We start from the raw sequence: 19,884 nt of genomic DNA, 5'->3' as shown, positions 1-19,884 counted from the left end.
TCCTTCTCCTTCTCCTTCTCCTTCTCCTTCTCCTTCTCCTTCTCCTTCTCCTTCTCCTTCTCCTTCTCCTCTCCTCTCCTCTCCTCTCCTCTCCTCTCCTCTCCTCTCCTCTCTGTCATGGTCTCACCTAGCATACTCTGAAAGATTTATGTGCTTTTAAACAGTGTAAATCTTTGCTTCTCTTTTGGAAAGCAGTGAGGCTGGTTAGCTTGTGAAATCCCATTAGAACATTAAAGCAGCTGTCTAAGCATGTCACCACTCATTCATGACGAGTTCACTCTCCTTGAGTACAGAGCTGTGTAATACATTTCCAATCCAGGTGATTCAAAAAGAAACCATGCATGATAAGATGTGGGCTGCATTAAAAAACAAAGCAATTAAAATATACTCCCTTTTATTCAGATTAAGTGCAGTCCTCACTTTCCTGGCTTGTTTACTAGTGAGCTCTTCATTTGTGCAAAGTTTGACTGTGCTTGTTTCTCAGTATGATAGTTTTCTATAATTGTCCAGCTTTGAATCATGAGCCTATGTAGAATCAAGATATAAAAAAATAATCTGTGGCATCAATTTAAAAATCAATAAGACATAAAACTATGTTGACAAACATACAAAGCTGGCACAAACCTAGCAACAGCATGTTTGTCTGTAGGAAAATTCTTTAAGATGCTTTAAAAGGTATAGCTAAGTCATGGAACCAAGCTGTTGGACTTACGCTATCTGTAAAAGGCTGAAATAATACCATCTTTCTGCTCTTTGATATTGTATATAAAGGAATGTTTCTACATTGCATAGGCATTTTACTGTGTTTACAGGGTGGCTCCTTACAAAGAATCAAATGACTTCTAAACAATCAGCCATTTTAAAAACCCTATCAGTCTTTGTGGTTTTTTTTTTCTTTCAAAAACAAACAAACAAACAAACAAACAAACAAAAAACATCAAATAAAGCCCATCATATTGCTCTTCTGCCAAAATTTAAGCTCTGTTCTTCATCTGCTTTATATCCCAATGCATGTTTTTGGAGCATGCAAGTAGAAATTTAAAAATGCATAGTATTTAGCAATTTGCTGAATCCAGCCTTCATTACTTGGCCATTGACAGTGCAATGAACAATGTTTTATTCACTCATGCACTGGCAACAGTTTATCTAACCCTTGCTGTAGCCCAAAAGAACCTTCATCTGCCACATACTCCAAATGCAGCTTTTCTAATCCCAGACCAAATAGTGCTGGCTATGACAAAAAGAGAAATCTCTTTGATATGTCATTGCAAGTGGATGTGTAAATAAATACATATTTTTATTTTTATATATATATATATACTAGGTCTACATATGAGTGTTTGTATATGTGCATATACAGATAGAAAGATATACACACACACAAATAAATGTTCGCATGTTTATCTTTTTTTTTTCATTTATCCATTAAAAATGCCAAGAAAATATTCCTTATTTCCAGAAAATCAGTTTTTGACTCTTCAAACAGAATTTCTAGCCCTTATATGTTCCATCCCAAGAGTTCATTACATAGCTCCCCAGCTCTCTTTGGTTGGGTTGTAGTGGTCCTTGGTTAATGCCATGGCCTATGACCTCAGATCTTTTGGTAAAAATTCAGGCAACCATTGCTCTCCACACTCATAGCAAAGTTTCCTTTGCTCTATGCCTCCTTCACAGCTGGCACAGAAGGAAGATAATGCAGTGTTTGATTTGTGTGAGTGGTAGATGTTTGATCTGCTTCAAGGCCAGCTTTTGGAGTTAAGCTAGCAACTGAAGACACTGATGGACAGCTGGTGCCCAATTTTGTTTGAACATTTGCTCTCCCATAAGGATACATTTTCCGCTCTAAGTTTAAAGACTGTGTCTGTGAATTATTTCCATTGGCCTTTCCTTCCAGTAAATAGGTCAACATTTCACCTTTTCCCTTTACACTGACTTTACCCCTGCACACAAATTCATAACTGCACCTCTTTAATATTCGCTGAACTTCTTCTGTCACCTAAGGACAGAAAAAAAAGAACAATTAATTTCTCCTGTTCACAGGGTTAATCCTAGAACTGCCAACTGCTCCCTCCACTCTTCATTACCCATACTGAAATGCACATAAGCAGAATGAATTAGCATGTACTGCTGCTCCTGGCTTCACTTAAATAATTAAAAATCACTGATTAAACTAGAATCTGAGAATCAGAACTTCTGGTGTGAGCTAATCAAGCTCTATCCATCAGAAATATGTAGCCAAATTATCCACTTTTGTAAGCTGGAGTAAGTTGTTTTCCATTATATGCTTCACTTCTTCATGAAATGTATGGTTAAATTTTCGAGATTGCTTAGAAAACGCAGTGATATATAAAACAGAAGATACATAAAGTTTACAAAATTATCTTGGAACGCACTTGCCTGAATTTTCCCTTGCACCCCAGTACTATCCATCCGGCTGGCAACATTTACAGTGTTTCCCCAGATATCGTACTGTGGTCTTCTGGCTCCAATGACTCCAGCTACTACAGGCCCAACATTAATACCTAGAATCAAAAAGCATAAATCCTATCAAAAAGATGCCTCAGAATTTTTCCTATCATAGGACACAAAGTGTGTTAATGTCAACTGAACTTCAGCATTTGTAAGAGTTTAGAAGCAAAACAAGGATATACACACCAATATCCTACTGGAAATGCAACATATAATTTTGGTTTATCTGTAGATTTTTTTTTTTTTTGTTTCAAGAAAAGAAGAAAAGTAGTGGTACTGCAGAGTTTAGCTGTGGAAAAATCCAACACAATTTTTAAAATATCTTTCATCTTTTTGGTATGAATTCCACTGTGATTGCTCCTCTAACGCCTTTTAGTAGCAGATTTTCCAAGTGAACAGAAATATTGACCATGAAACATAATAAATGGAATAAGAGAAGTATGTCACATTGCTTATCAGCAATAGACAACTCAGGGAAACACTGAAGAAGAAGACAGTATGTGCAAATAGCTCAAGCACTTTTTTGGGAAACCACTGGCTTATCTCTACATTTCTGACTGATTTTGATGCCATATTTGAAAGATAAAATGGGATATTCCATCTTCTCACCATCCTGAAGAGCTGTTGATGGAAAAACCTCCACAATATCTGTGTCTTTTCAGGCAAGTTATGCAGTAGAATGAGGTTTAAATATCTGTCTTCTGCCCCCTTGTGAACTAGGGAAGACCAGTTACAGCATAGTACAAAAAGAATTTCAGACTTCTAATTACTGGATGTGCAGGAGGACAAAGACGTATAAGTTTACCATTGCTATCCTTGATGTGTTTCTCACTATGCTGATAGATCAGTTTTCCACTTGTCTAGCCTGATTTCACAATTTATGCATGAAAATATATAGAAACTGGAGAGAAAGGACTCAGGGGTAAGACATGGAGTAACATATAAAGGATTGCATGGGAAGGATCATGTTGTCAAGGCCAGAAAATCTGAAAACAGTCACAAAAAACAAGCGTGAACACTGACAAAAATAGAATGCAATAATTACATAAGAAAGCAGTAAAGGTAGAACTTTTGAAACAATATACATTCAGTCTAGAATTCATCAGGAAAATTTCTTCAAGTGAAGAAAAGATGTCAAGATGTAAGGTTTTCTTTTCAAAATTGAATTGAAGCTAAACCTCTGTTCTTATATATGCAAAATATCTACATATTTAAATATCAGAATTTATTTCAACACTCAAATATTCAAGTATTTAAAGATTATCCATAGAAACTCCATCAAGTGCTGAAATTTATAATGAAATTTTCTCTTTCAAATAAATTATTAATCAATTTGTAATTTTGTTAGTTACACAAAATGAATGAATGTCTGTAATAAGAACATTGAGCATGTTTTTTTTTGTCATCACGGTGCAATAACTTGGATTTTAAGGCATGGCAGATTCACAAACACTTTGTTCTAGTTCTTTCTGAATGGCAAGAATCTTAGTCTTCTCTATGGCTTTTTCTAAGCAAAAATTCCATCCTTGAAATAAGTCTTTCTTATTGAGAAATTATGTTCAAATTATGTCCTGGCAGAAAGGACTGTTTGAAGTGATTTGGAGGGGGAGGAGAATATTTCTTCTCTCTGGTGACAGGACCTGAGGAAATGGCTTGTAACTGTGTCACAGGTGAGTCAGACTAGGTATTAGGAAAAGGTTGTTCAACGAGAGTCAAAGCACCAGAATTGCTGTAGTTCAAAAAGCATTTGGAGAATATTCTCACACATACGGTTTAAATTTTTGGCAGACCTATATGGAGAGAGGAGTTGGACTCCAAGGAACCTGCTTTAGAGGAGTTGGACTAGATGATCTCCAGAGGACTCCAGGGGTCCCTTCCAACTCCTGATTCAGTGATTTTTGTGGATCCCTGCCAACTTAGGATATTCTACGATTCTAGGATCTATGAAGAACTCTCACCATACTTAATTCCAAGGAAGCCTCTGCAAATGCAGGATTTCCTGACAGCCAAATGCAGCCAGACTCAATTTACACCAGATCAGCAGCAGAACATGTAAGTTACAATACTATGTACACTAATAATATTGTATAATTTTCTTTTAGGTGTGAATAGACAAAGTAAACACACTAGAAATGGACACAAGTCATCTTTGTTTTAGTCAGGAGTACTGGACAGAGAGTACTTTGGAAACAGTAAAAAAAAAAAAAAGCTAAATAACAAGTGTTTCACTTGTGTGGTAATTGTAGAAAAATGGCTTACCAACTCTTAGGACAAAATCGTTGTAAGACTGATAGTTGATTTCATCAAGAACATCAAACATCTCTATTGCAAAATCTGCGAGTGTACTCAAATGGGAATAAATTGATTTTTTAGCCTAGAAACAAAACAGTGTTAAGCATTAGATTTACACAGAACTGATAGGCAGGTGAAACATCAGAGTGTAAAAAACAATGACTGGAATGAGTGAAAAACTTAGGAAACCCAACACATTTTGCTGTCTGTGAAAAGAAGCTTTTGACAGTGACTACAGAATAAGCATTGTTTTCTCAACTAGTGAATCCTTTCTCCTCTTCTCTCCTCTCCCTCTCTTTTCCCATTCTCTTTTTCTGATTTTTGGGAAGAATGGAAAGTGAAGTTCCCATGGTGAAGTAACTCTGCTCTGGATATTCATTGTGAGCATTGAGCTTTTTTTACAAAACCACTTTGCCTGATGATTATTAATAACTACAGTTTCTTTATTTTCTCCCTCTGGGGACTTTGATAGATTCCAGCTCTGTGATTCCATGATGTTGCCACTGACAAAATTCCTGTTATGTTTAGTCCTGTGAGATGCAGAACTGATCTATGCTTTTTGTTTGTTTTCCAGGCAAGCTGAAGTGACTTGTTATGAAACATATCTAAATGAATTAAAGCAAAAGAACCATAAGTGATCAAACGAAATTATGAAGTACCACGATTAAGAAACAAAAGAAAAAAAAAGAAAAAAACAAAACAAGAGTAAGTACTTTTTACATTTACAGTCTAATTAAATGGTGGAATTCATTTTCAGAGGATGCTGTAAATTTCAATATTCTAGCTAAATTCAAACATAATTACACTAACTCATGGAAAAAATAATTGCTACAAATTGGTAAAAAGATGCTAGCTGTAGTTCTAGAATTTTTTACACAGCATATCATTAAAAAATGGAAACAGATTGCGTTTTTGTCCTGTAACTCCAATATCTACTCTTGGAGCATTTAAAAGAGGTTACCAAAATAGACATTTGACCTGACTTAGTATTGTTGCTCTTACGTTGTTCTATTATTTGAATAATAAATAGGAATTCTTGAACAGATTAGCAAAATGGAAGTAGGCTGAAGGTAGGATATGGTGAAAGGAATGCGGGGTCAGTGGTTGTCTACCTTCAGTAGGGTGTTGCACAATACAGCTATGGCAGCTGGTGTGAGATGAAAGTTCACTGGATTTTTGACATGTTAGTGAGATTTTCTAAATTGACTGTGGATGAAGAATCTGAGAAACATTGCTATTTGCCTCCTTTGGGCTAAGTTTGAGAAGGTTCATTCATACAGCTGAGAATTTTTTTTACAAAATAGAGCAAAATATTAACAAAAAATGATGAAAGCCAGTCCATAGCAAGTCCCAGGTTTTAGGAGGAATATTTTCTTTACTTGTTTCTTGCAATATCAGCTAGCTCTACTCGTTTCCAATCTCACAACGACAAAGAAAAATAGGAATTAAATTTAGAGTTCACGACTGCACTTCCAACAGAGAAGGTGAAGAATTTTGGATGTCTGAAAGAGGAAAAAGTCCATAGCTTTATTCAATCCTTTAATTTTCTTTTTATTCATTTTTCCTTCCTGTTTCTTGCTGTCTGATGCATGCTTTGATTTCCTGCAATACCTCTCATAAAACTAGAGGCTGCAGCAGATTTTCTTACGAATTTGGGACACCATTTGCAAGAAGGGAGACAAGGAATTTCTGTATCTGGAGTAGCTTCCCATGAACACAGCTGGCTCTGTAGGGCAGACAAGGGATTGTGTGGACATCTGGAAGTGATCATCTGGACATAGTAAGCTACGCATGGTCATCATGCTTTTAATAAATGGCTGCATGCTGAAGACCTAGGAAAATGCCAAGAAGATTTGAATGATTTCCACTCACTTGCATCACACAGACAGTAAGAAGAGATTACAGAAGAATGAAAAACAAATTTATAGTTGAAAATGTTGTCTGTATTCATAAAAGATCTTTAGATTTTTGGGAAGTCTAAAATATAAAAAAATAATAATAATTCTACTTGTACAGAAAAGATCAGAATTTGCCCCAAGATTTCAGAAAAAAGGCATAGTCCTCTACAAGGATTTCTGCTGTGATTTAGAATGCATTACTATCATTAACTCAAAGCAGTAACTTTTGTACTGAACTAACTCAGCTGACCCTTCAGTTAGCAACCATAAAGCACTGGAGATAAACATGTTTAGGTTTTGGTACATATGCTGCCAAAATTATGCAATAACACACTTGTTTTCAGGATTATAGTTCAAAGAGCATTTATAGCAGACACAAATAAGCTTTTGCCTGTTTGTCTCAGATCATGTGAGAAAAAATTGAAAGGATCAATTTTCTGCCTGTTGTAGGATGAAGGAGTGAAGCATTTTCAGCATAAACACAACATTAAAAAGGACCTTTATTAAAGCCTGGATTTTTAGTCCAGGAATGATTAAAAAAAAAAAACAAAAAAACACCCTATCTACCAACTAGAAAGTAAGCTGCTTTTAAATATATTCCGGTGTGATTCTAATGGTTGATTTTCATGTATCCTCCATATTTTATCACCTAAAAAAGATGATTGTTTCTAGAAAGTTCACAGGCCATCTTGCTTTTTTCAATTCTAAATCATATGCGTGAGTATACTCCTACAACACACATACACGCATGCCTCAGAAGACATCCATATCTACCTGAACTTGGGCAAAGTATTTGACATTCTCCACACAGCATCCTTATCTCCAAAGTGGAGAGACATGGCTTTGATGGATGTACCACTCAGTTGATAAAGACTTGGCTGTATGGTTGCAGTGTGGGCAATGGCTCAATATTTAAGTGGAAACCTGTGATGAGTGGTATTCTTCAGGGTTCCGCACTGAGACTGCTATTATTTAATGTCTTTATAGACAACATGGACAGTGGGATTAAATGCAACCTCAAGTTTATATATGAGTGTTGTCATTGACACATGTCATCTAAAGAGACCTTTACAGGCTGAGAGGTTCAACAAGACCAAGTGCAACATCCCGCACTTGTCTCAGGGAAATTCTAAGCATGCATATAGGCTGGATGATGAATGGATAGAGAGCAGCCCTGTGGAGAGCGGCATGAGGGTGTTGGTTGTTGAAAAACTGAAAACAATGCAGCAGTTTGCACTTACAATCCCCAAAAACAATTGCATACTGGAATACAGCTAAAGAAATGTAGGTAGCAGGTCAAGAGAGATGACTCTCCCCCTCCAGTCCACTCTCTTGAAACCCCTGCTGGAGTACTGTGTTCAGCTCTGGGCCTCCAGCATAAGCAAGACATGCACCTGCTGGAGTCCTGAGGACCATGAAGGAGATCAGAGGGCTGGAGCACCTCTCCAGTGAAGAAAGGCTGAATTGGTGTTACTTAGGTCAAAGTGGAGAAGATTCCAGGAAAACTTTCTAGCATCCTTCCAGTATCTAACTGTGGTTTACAGGAAAGATGGGAATAGACTCTATAAGAGAGTGAAGTGACAGGACAAAGGGCAATGGTTTTAAACTGAAAAAGGGCAGACTTAGGTTAGATACAAGGAAGAAATTATTCATTAGAAGAGTAGTGAAGCACTGGAACAGGTTGCCTGGAGAAGCTGTAGATCTTGGAAGTGCTGAAGGCCAAGTTGAATGGGGCTCTGGTAACCTAATCTAGTAAAAGGTATCCCTGCCTATTAGGGTTGGAACTAGATAATCTTTAAGGTCTGTTCCAACTCAAGACATTCTGTGATTCAGTGAAGGGGGGTAAGATCTCACAAAAATCTGGAAAGACTGGGTGCGTGGATTGCTTTCATGTTACTTTTATTCTCACTGTACAATATACAATATATTCAGTATTCTGCTCAAGTGATTCTCTGCTTTTTCAGATGCTGCGTGCAAATATAGGAAATAGCTATCCCCAAACCCAAAATCAAACTTAGAAATACACACAGAAGGATTAAGGAGATAACAGAATAACTGTATCCAATACTACTGGTCTGAAATGATTTTGATTTTTTTTTCATTGCCAAGTAATTAAAGGAATAAGAAAAATGTTAGCAGTAGAGATGAAGAATATCTAATTTGGAGGGATCATGGTGATGTGCAACAATGTATAGCACTCATATGTGTAGCACTATTTTCCTAGATGTAATAGGATTTTGCTCCAAAATTTCAAAATAATGGAGAAAAACAATCACATTTTAAGAATATTTTGTTATTTTACAACAGTTCATTACATTTGGAGTTCCCCCCTCTCGCATTCTACAAGAATATCTATGATGCTGAGTTTAAAATCCTATCATTCTGATTTGGGAGCTTTTTACACCAGCTTGCAAAGAATTCAAATCCAAACAATGCCACATGAGTAACTGCTAGGGTAGCCATATTTCTTTATAGGTTTTAGATATTTTTTTCAGCTTGATATTTGAATTTCATATTTCAATTGTTATAAAGAAGTAAAACAAATTATCTGTAATTTTTGGTTGTGTTTCTGGTGTCCATTTGGAAACTGGAGGAAAACTCTTCTACCACAATAACTGTCATGTAAATCTTCTTACCTTAGTTCCTGAAGTAGGTACAAGTCCCACAGCTGCCATATATGTACTTCCAATTGTCTTGATTTTTTCTATGTCCTTATAACATTCTTTGTCCATAAGCTTTGTTTAAAACATAAAACTGTTAAATATTACATAGTATTTTAGGCAAGAAACCATAGTTATCAGAAAATATATGCAAGCCAATTAAACCATACTAGGTTTGATAAATTGAGGCTTGTTCACTTTGAGGTCATTAAAAAAACTCTACCATTAACTTGCATTTTAATACTTTTCCTACATTAGAGGACTTTCAGGTCAGATTCAGGCATTTATGAGTACAAATCAGGAGCTTTAGAGGGAAGCCCTGTGAATATACATTATAATCCAAAAGGAAGTTAACAGTACTGTTTTATTACGCAGTTCAAAGTATACTGAATTATTACAAATAACTTCTGCAGACAAAAGTGAAGATCTGATATGCTTGAAGCACAGAATGTTTAAACCTTACCTCATCAAAATCAGCAATAATTTCATTTAACAGGCGTAAACACTCCACTCCCATATTATTGCCATCCAGTTCGATGTAGAAATCATTGAAATTTGGGATGGAAGCAAACATCACTCCCACTTGTGAATAAGACTGGTAGTAAAGGTCCTGCAGTACATGAATAAATATGATTTTATTTAAATTGTTTAATCTATAGCAGACATGGTCATTATTATATGTATTTTATTGCCAAATAGCAAAAGCAATTGCCTTGATAGCTATTACAAAAGTAATCATTTTTGTAGTGAGAAAGCCAGTCCTATTGAAAAATAATGGCAAGATTTTTATCCCCTCAAAAACACAAAATATAATTTAAATCTGAGCTACTAAACCCATTTAAAACAACTTAGTCATTTTCTTTTTTCCTTTTATTTTTTTCCCCTGTTTAAGGAAGAATGGATGGAAACAAATAGAAAATCTGAACAGTTTTAGAATTTTTATTATATAGGAAATATCACTGCATTTTTTAAATATTGTTTTATAGGTAAAATAGGAGAAGGAAGAATTTTACCCTGCAGCACAAAACCAGCCTTGCTCTTTCATCTCTTTCCGAGAGTTGCAGACTCATATATTCAGAAGTAAGAGTATAATTTTGCTGTCTGTGAAGGTTTCTGCTTAAGAATTCGTAGAGCTAACAGAAAGCAGACTCAGGTCTGTGGTTTGGATCAAATACAAGGGCTGCTCTGAAAGTAATGCCTCCTGTTTTATTATGTTGGCATATGACATCAGAGGCAGATACTGGTGGTATGGCAGTAGGGGTTGACCTTTCCCACCAACATTCCATTAAGTTTTGTTATCTTGTGACAGATGTAAACAAAGGGGAAGTCTGACAAAATAGCATCTAACATAGAAGTGCATATGAAACAAAGATATGTAAATGAATTCCTCTGCACAGAAAAAATTGCACCCATTGACATTCATAAACACTTGCTGAATGGTTACGGAAACCAAATGGTGGATGTTGGCACAGCAAGGAAGTTGGTGGTATGTTGGAGCAGTGGCAGCAGCAATGTGAAAGATAAGCCACGTTCTGGATTGTCATGCATGCACAGCTGTCACACCATGAGATGAAGAGCTTATCTACATCAGCTTATCTGCATGAATTGGTGGATTAAAGCCAGGGAACTGTTTACATGATGCTAATTAAGTTTGAACTTTCAGCGTAAGGCCAGAGAGAAGACAACCTTTCTCTTGCAACACAGTAATGCCAGGCCCCATCCTAGAAGATTTGAAGACCATGGAGTACGCTGCCAATCTTGGCTGGACTTCTCTACCACAATTATTATATAGTCCTAATTTGGCACCTTTTGATTTCCATGTTTTTGAGTCAGTGAAAGATTGACTGTGTGAGCAAACTTTTCTTAGAAATGATGCTGTTAGTAGCAGCTGTGAAACTGTGTCATTTCCACTGGTGCAAATTTTTGCAAGTGTGGCATGCAAGCTCTTGTTAATAACTGGCAAAAATGCATGGCTAATGGCATAACTATTGAAAATTGTGTTTTGTAGCTGAGTATGTGCTCTTTCAAGTAGTGTCTTCATGCTCTTCACATCTCCTTGGAAATAAATAGGAGGCGTTACTTTTGGAGTGATACCAAATGAACCAAATACATTAGTTCAAACTCCAAAACACAGAGACACATAGTTTATAAGTGTTGTGGCCATTATGGCTACATTATTGCTGCAGATATTGCAGCTGCTCTCGAAGAAGGCCTGTGAAACCTTCTTCAACCAGCATACTTCACCATTACAGACTTTGAAGTGTGAAAAATTCTCTATTTTAATCTTTAAAGGTTGGCTTTGGTAGGAGCAATGTATATACAGAATTAGAGTGGTTCATAAAGAAGCTTTATACTTTGAAACTGAAGTTATGAAATACTGTGATAAATTTGTGTATTCTAACTCAATTAAAAAAGAAATCCGTGATTTGCATGGAGACTCATAGAATCACAGGGTCACAGAATCAAAGAATTACAGAATGGCTTGGGTTGGAAGGGACTTCAGGGATCATCAAGCTCCAACCTCCCTGTCACAGGCAGGGCCACCAACCTCCATATCTAACACTAGACCAGTCTGCCCAGGGCTCCATCCAACCTGGCCTTGAACACATCCAGGGATGGACGGGGCATCCACAGCCTCTCTGGGCAGCTGTTCCAGCACCTCACCACTCTCTCTGTGAAGAACTTCCCCCTGACATCCAACCTAAATCTTCCCTCCCTCATCTTAAATCCATTTCTCCTAGTCCTGCTGTTATTTACCCTTTCAAAGAGTTGACTCCCCTCCTGTTTGTAGGCTCCCTTTAGATAATGGAATGCTGCAATTAAGTCAACCCACAGCTGCACTGATATTGAATGATACAAAATACCGTTATCCTTTTTGTAACAGTTTCTTCAGAGGAGGAGGACACTGCAGAGAAAGTAATTCCAAACAAATTCCCACATGCAAGTATTTACAAAGTCATTTATTTTGTTTTGAATGAAATTTCAAATGTAGAAGCTTTTCTTGAAAACAAACAATTGAAAGGTGACCCATGCTACAAAAGACAGATCATACAGCACTTTAAATATGAAGTTTATCTTGATTTACCATATTCCTTGGATTAGACATAAGAAAATGCTGTGCAACATGTGCTGGCAATAGGTTGAAGAGAATTCTTTTATTATCCAGCTTGACTCTCTCCATATCATCTCTCTCTTCTTCTGCCTGTGGGGACAGATGAAAATAAAAAATTTTCCAAAATGTGAAAAATAGAAATTAGCTGAAACCATTGAATAGTTCATCCACTGACATTAAACTGAACAAAAAAAGCTTTCAATGCTTGATTAAGTATTCATATTGACATCTGATATAGACCTCTGCTCTTATAAGTGCGCACTCATAAACAGGTACTAAAATTTTCTTTATGCTATAGAAAATACAGAAAAAGGAAGGCAGGCAAGAATGCCAGGAGGCCTCTGTGGATCAACAAGACGCTCCTAGACTTAAGGAAGCACAAAAAAAAAAGTCTATAGGGAGTGGAAGCAGGAATGGGTATCTGGCAGGACTACAAAAAGGTTGTCCAAGCAGCCAGGGATCAGATTAGGAAAGGCAGAACCCAGATAGAATTAAATCTAGCCAAGGACAAAAAGGGGAACAAGAAGAAATTTTACAGGTATATATCAGTAATTAAAGGAAGGCCAGGGGAGATGTGGGCCCTCTCTGTAAGGAAACTGGAGACCTGGACATGATGGTTACAGAGAAGGCTGAAGTGCTCAATTACTTTTTTGCCTCACTTTTCAGTGGCAAGAACTCTAGCCACACAGCCCAAGTTGCAGAAGGTAAAGGTAAGAACGAGAAGAAGGAAGATCTGCCTGCTGTAAGTGAAGGTCAGGTTCAAGATCATCTAAAGAACCTGGAAGTGCACAAATCCATGAATCCAACAAGATTCATCCATGGATTCTGAAGGAACTGGCAGATGAAGTTGCCTAACAAACTTGGTGGCCTTTTACGATGGAGTTGCAACATCAACGGATAAAGGAAGAGCACCTGACATCATCTACCTGTTTGACATTGTCCTGTATTACATTCTGGTCACCAAACTGGAGAAAAATGGATTTGATGGGTGGACCACCCTCTGGATAAGAAATTGTCTGGATGGTTGCACTCAGAGGATTGCGGTCAGTGGCTCAATGTCCAAGTGGAGACAGGTGACAAGTGGTGTTCTTCAGGGATGTGTGCTATGACAGGTGCCATTTAATAGCTTTGTTGGCATCATGGACAGTGGGATCAAGTTCACCCTCAGCAAGTTTGCAGACAACACCAAGTTGAGTGGTGCAGTTGACACGCTAGAGGGAAGGGATACCATCCAGAGAAACCTGGGCCCACCTGTCAAACATGTCCATGCCAACCTCATCAAGTCCAACAAGGACAAGTCAAGGTCCTGTATCTGGGTCAGGGCCATCCCGAGCACGGACACAGGTTGCGCACAAAATGGCTTGAGAGCAGCTCTGAGGAGAAGGATTTGAAAGTGTTGGTTGATGAAAGACTCAATATGAGCCAGCGGTGTATGCTTGCAGTCCAGAACTCCAATCATATCCTGGGTTGCATCAAAAAAGCATGACCACAAGTCGAGGGAGGTGATTCTGCTCCTCTCCTCTGCTCTGGTGAGACCCCACTTGGAGTAGTGTGTCCAGTTCTGGGGCCCCCAACACAAGGAGGACATGGAGCTGTTGGAGCAAGTCCAGAGGAGGCCATGAAGATGCTCAGAGGGCTGGAGCACCTGCCCTCAGATGACGAGCTGAGAGTGATTGTGCTCTTCAGCTTAGAGAAGAGAAGGCTCCAGGGTTTCAGTTCCTGAGAGGGCCCACAGGAAAGCTGGGGAGGGACTTTTTATAAGGGCAGGTAGCAACAAGAGGACAGGAAATGGCTTTAAACTGAAAGAGGGTAGGTTTTGACTAGATACTAGGAAAAAATTCTTTACTGGGAGGGTGGGAGGCACTGGAACAGGTTGCCCAGAGGGACTGTGGATGCCCCCTCCCTGGAAGCATTTCAAGGCCAGGCTGGATGGGGTTTTGAGCAAGCTGATCTAGAGGGAGGTGTCCATGCCTATAGTGGGGGTTGGAACCAGGTGATCTTAAAAGTCCCTTCCAACCCAAACGATTCTATGATTGTATGATATTGACCTTGGTGTTCAATTACTTATTTTCAGATAGGAGAAGATAAAAACAAGAGTATTTGATCTAACTTTCAAGATAGGGAAGCCTGGAGAATCAACGGTATTTAAAGTAAACGGTATTGTCATTTTATGATGAAATAGAAACAGACCCAGTAAGAAAGTGATATCAACAGAGAAAACTGCTTTGTATTGAAAATGCTCCAGAAAGACAGGATAATAATAATAATAATGAAAGATTAAGAATAATCAGCATTTCTAGAAATGGCTTTAATTACATCAGCATTTGTCATGAATACATATACGGCTCCCATGCACAACAGCACCAGAGACTACCATTCATGGGAATGATAATCTTAAGGATGTGCCTAGGAGTTATAACAGTTGAGGTCCTTAACCTAAAGTTCTGAGATTGTATTAACAGTGACTTGAGTCACAGGATTCAGTGAGAGCCACACATAAGGAAGCAACTCTAAAAATTAGACCCATTATTGTAAAAGTAATACATATCTAGAGATCACATTTGAGATTCCAGCCTACTGTTCTACAAAATTACTCACTTCTTGTTCTGAAGTGGCTTCTGGTCCTATATTCTGATTTTCATTATAAAACATTTGATAAGTACTATATAACTAATCTAAAGGAAATCACAACTTTTTCTTCAGTCACACTCAAAGAATCATAACACAATTCTTCTGCAGTAATTCCAATATGACTTTTCTCCATCAAGTTACAGCAACAATAGACTGGCAGATAAAATTCTCAGAGAAATTACAATAATATAAAACAACTAAGGATCTGCTCTAACCTTTGTTTCCCTTTGTGTATGGAATTTGCTCTCCATACAAAGTCCACATAGTTTTTTTCATTATCAATTAATGTTCAAGTGTCACCTTTTCTGGTGTATATTTTAATAATGTTTGTGTTTTTTTTTTTTTTTTTGTTTTTTTTGTTTTTTTCTCCAAGAAACCGATTTTTGCTTTCCATGATAAAACTCAAGGAAAATGGTTTTTATTCAAGTCACAATTTGCCTGGGAGTCTAATTCTGTATTATTAAATTCCTTTAAAAATAGAAATAATTTTGAAAGAGTACTGGCTTTGCAAATGTAACTTCACGAATCATTCAATTTTGAAATAAATTCTTAGCTCTTCCTCTAATTTATGCAATAAGAATCAAATTATTTCAGAGGTAAATATCAGTAAATATTACCTATTCAGTCTCTGCAAGAAATATACTTTAAAATTTTATTCTAAGCAAATATCCATTTCCTGTTTGTGTGCTTTTTTTGTGCTTCTTAATTTTAAAAAGGTTTTATTATACCCTTCTCCAGTTTTGGAGATATAACTCTGCCTTACTGGAGTTGATAAGTATGTGTGATGGCCTCTTACACTGTGTAATCTATTGGAATTTAATTTTCTTAGAAATTAAACCAAATGGACAGGGAGCACAAGAGCGCTCCATCTTCCAGCATAAGAAATCAAGAGGAGGCAGAAAACTTGTGTGGTTAAACAAGGGCCTACTGGTCAAACTGAGAGAAAAGAAGAAAATGTACAGATAGCGAAAGCCAGGGAAAAACAGGGATGCTGTCCAGACATGAAGAGATCATATGAGAAAAGGCAAGGCATGGATAGAATTGAATTTGGCAAGAGATGCAAAGAATGGATTCTGAAGGTACAGAAGAAGCAGAGTGTACACCCTCTGATAAATGAGAAGGGAGAACTAGATTCAACAAACATGGAGAAGGCTCAACAAGTACTCAACAAGTCCTTTGCCTCAGTCTTGAATGTCAGCCAGGCCTTACACATCACTCTCACATCCTTGAGCATTTAGGCAATATCCATCCAGTTGTAAGAGAAGATCAAGTCCAAGACTTTTCATGAGACTGAATGTACAATCCTATAAAGTCAGATAGCATGCATTCCAGGGTCCTGAAGGAACTAGATGGTGTGGTTGCCAACCTGCTCCCCATCATATCATGTCATATCATGTCGTGTCATATCATATCAGTCATGGATGTCAGATGAAGTTCTCAGTGACTGGAGAAAAGAATAATCAATCCCATTTTTAAGACAGGGATAAAGGAACACCTGGGGCTGGTAAGCTGCACATTTATTCCTGGAAGATCCTGGATGATCCTGGAAGGTATGTTAAGGCACATGCAAGATGAGGAGATGATCTGAGATAGCCAGCACAGCTTCATCAAGGGCAGATCATGCGTGAATGATCTGGTGGCCTTATTTGATGGAGTTGACAGCATCAGTGGACAAAGGAAGAAAATCTGATGCTATCTTCCCGGAATTACACAAAGCCTTTGATATGGTCCCACACCACATCCTTGTCTCTAAATTAGAGCAATATGGATTTGAAGGCTGGACTACTGATGGGTAGAGAATTGGTTGGATGTTCACAGTTAGAGATTTGAGGTCAGCAGCTATTTTTCCAAGTGGTGGCTGATGACTAGTGGTGTCCCCCAGGGGTACATCAATGACATAGACATTGGGACTTGAGTACATCCTCAGCAAGTTTTCAGGCAACACCAAGGTAAGTGGTTCAGTTGATACAATAGCAGAAAAGGATGGCATCCAAAGGGATATGAATAGGCTTGAAAAGTGGGCCCACATGAAACTGATGAGATTCAACAAGGCAGTCCCAGGTATATGTACAGAATGGGAGAATAACTCACGGAAAGCAGCCCTGTGGAAAACAGCTTGAGGATTCTGATGGAAAAAAGCTTGACATCAGTGAGCATTGTGTACTTGCAGCCCAGAAGGTGAACTATATCTTGGGCTGCCTCAAAAGAAGGGTGACCAGCAAGGTGAGGGAAGTGATTGCCCCCTATCTACTCTGCTCTTGTGAGAACTATCTAAAGTATTGAATCCAGGCCCAGGGTCCCCAGCACAAGAAAGACATGGAGCTCTCAGAGTGAGCCTGGAGGAGGGCCATAAAGATGATGAGAGGGTTGGAGCACCTCTCCTACAAAGGCAGGTTGAAGGAGCTGAATTTGTTTAGCTTGGAGGAGGCTACAGTGGGTAGCCCCCATTTTAGGGGTGTAATTTTTCACTGAGGGGGTGGTGACATTCTGGAATAGGTATCTCAGAGAAGTTGTGGATTCTCCATCCATTAAAGGCCAGGTTGGATGGGTTCCTGGGCAACTTGATCTAGCAGCTGATTTAATGGGTGATATCACTGTCCCCAGCAAATGATCTTTAAGGTCTTTTCCAAACTAAGCCATTGCATGATTCCATGATTCTGTAGTAGTAAAAATTCTTCTTCCAGATGCTAATCCAAATTAAGCTTACAACTTCATTTTTATAGCATTCTAGAATATGGCAAATTTGACAGCAGCAAAGATATTTGTAGGTTCAGGCCCTGAATTAAATTACATTTTGTTTACCTATCAGTTTCTCTAATTCTCAAAACCTTTAAGGTTTCTCAGTTAAGCTCTCAATACCATATAGGGTCTAAGGAAAAAAAATGTATATGGGTCAGGATATAGAGAATTAAGAACAAGTCAACACAATCAAGCAGGGGTAGATAAAAGGAGTAATCCACCTGATGCACTGCATGGACAGTGATGTTGCTCAGTCATTGGCATTTGCTGTTCTCTTCTGAGCTGGACATATGTGGACGGTCATTTCTGAGCAGTCCTGAACTAAACTGTTTATTTTGAATGACACAATTGGGAATGTTCTTCAACTACACACAGTGTTTTCTATCGACAAAGTGTTCTGAACAAGGATAAATATGACAGCACTGAAGCAAGACTTTGTGACCCTGGTCTTGTTGGTGAATTTCTGTCCAACCTTTGATGACAAGAAGTAAACATAATCATATAACAACTTATGGAGACACCAGCTTGTTGCAGTTCCAGTTGTTTCCTTCTCAGAGAAATGAGAAATGATGGCTTTTCATCTCTCATGAAGAAAAGAGATTCAAGGAGATATTTGAACATTGAATGCACGTAGGACAACAGAATGATATGAAGAAAAAGCTTAGCTAGCTCTGCGTGACCTAATCTGGAAGATAAGGAAGAATATATTCATGAAATTAGTGTAGTGCTCCTTTGGAACTACTTAGTCATGTTAAAAAGCAAAGTATAACAGCTTAGTTCACTGTATAATCTATGGATACCAAGATGTCACAATCACAATACAATCAAGAGAGTTAGGCAAAGTGGACAATGATAACAAAAGAGAATAAATGGAAGGCTTACCCTTACGCTGGGCTCACCACAAAACACCAGAAGGAGGGATCTCCAGATGAGATCCTTCCCCACTGGTAGCCAGCTCTTAAATAGGTCCAGGAGGGGTGCAGCCTGGCTCCACCCCTTCCGGCAGCACAGGTGGATTGCCTTCACCTGTGCTCCTCTGGCTGACTCATGGCTCGCCTCAGGTGATCAATCAGAGGTTCAGGCCGTGACTCAGCAGTTCCCATACATTCACACACTATATTAATTCTGCTATGTATATATTCTGCTGGTGCTCATGCTGCACTCTCTGTATGGACTGCACTTACACTGTACAGACATGTCAAACATAAACTTTCTGCAGATCACCTAAGCTTTTAAGTGATCTGCTAGGAACTTTAAAAGGATGTGCTATCAATATGAACTATATTGTATCTGCTTTGCTACTAATGCAGAGTTGGGTATCCGTATCTTTTTGTTCCTTGCAATCTTTCCTTGTGTTCTTTGCAAACAAAGGTAACAATTAAAGGTGAACTTAAAAAAGATTTGATCTTATTCAGCAGTGAGAATTCTAAAACTATCCTATTGCACAGCTCTGTAGGGAGGAAAGCGAACCAATAAATGGTATTTTCTGGATCTTTCTCTCATCTTCTAGTTTTCTGCCCTTCGGGGGCAAATGAAATATTTTCCCTTTTTGTGACTCATAAAATCCTAGTGCCTACTCTCTGAGATAAAAGGATGTATAGGTATTACTCTTTCTGAGGCAAATAAGGAAAAGGGAGGGGCACTTGGGACTACAGAAAAAGGATTAACATAATATGGATGGCAGGTATTTACATCACTGGTGGAAATATTATTCAGATAGCTAAATAGCAATAAAGCCTTCATCTTTTTGCCCCTATTCCTGTTGGCTCATTCAGGAAAGTTGCCATCATGATATTTATGCATTGACTGCTGGCTCAAAAACCAAGACAGCTGTATTTTCCAAAAAAGTTAATTTTTGGGGTATTCTAAAGAAGTTGGGAAAGAGTTCCATAGTGCCATTCCATGGTGTAAGTACATATCCTTTTATCAGGTGTTTTTGTTTTTTTTTTTTGTGGGGTGTGCTTTTTTGTTTATTTGTTTGTTTTGCTTCTTTTTAATTTACCTGAACATCAAATTCTTTTTGCACTATAATAAGAAAAAAGAAAAAGAAAAAGAAAAAGAAAAAGAAAAAGAAAAAGAAAAA

The 19,884-nt window shown here is 38.0% G+C and overlaps 1 protein-coding gene and 1 long non-coding RNA gene across 2 annotated transcripts in view; one reads left to right on the top strand and one right to left on the bottom strand.

Annotated features, from left to right (window-relative positions):
• Window positions 1-5,406, top strand: part of LOC122178668 — a 59,281-nt gene extending 53,875 nt beyond the window's left edge. The window contains exons 3-4 of the long non-coding RNA XR_006178413.1: window positions 4,258-4,521; window positions 5,336-5,406. This is a non-coding gene — a long non-coding RNA (uncharacterized LOC122178668). The remainder of the gene's footprint in view (window positions 1-4,257; window positions 4,522-5,335) is intronic.
• ADCY1 (adenylate cyclase 1) overlaps window positions 1,543-19,884 on the bottom strand; it is a 147,400-nt gene continuing 129,058 nt past the window's right edge. Inside the window, exons 15-20 of the mRNA XM_042868943.1 lie at window positions 12,405-12,521; window positions 9,783-9,929; window positions 9,296-9,394; window positions 4,729-4,843; window positions 2,398-2,522; window positions 1,543-1,996 (exon numbers count right to left, since the gene is read on the bottom strand). Coding sequence (XP_042724877.1) covers window positions 1,658-1,996; window positions 2,398-2,522; window positions 4,729-4,843; window positions 9,296-9,394; window positions 9,783-9,929; window positions 12,405-12,521 — 942 coding nt within the window. The 3' untranslated portion in view covers window positions 1,543-1,657. The remainder of the gene's footprint in view (window positions 1,997-2,397; window positions 2,523-4,728; window positions 4,844-9,295; window positions 9,395-9,782; window positions 9,930-12,404; window positions 12,522-19,884) is intronic.

The sequence above is a fragment of the Lagopus leucura genome, unplaced genomic scaffold, assembly GCF_019238085.1.
Source record: "Lagopus leucura isolate 7727_CA_CO unplaced genomic scaffold, USGS_WTPT01 Super-Scaffold_100002, whole genome shotgun sequence".
NCBI classification, from domain to species: Eukaryota; Metazoa; Chordata; class Aves; order Galliformes; family Phasianidae; genus Lagopus; species Lagopus leucura.
This window is presented reverse-complemented; position numbering and strand designations above follow the sequence as displayed.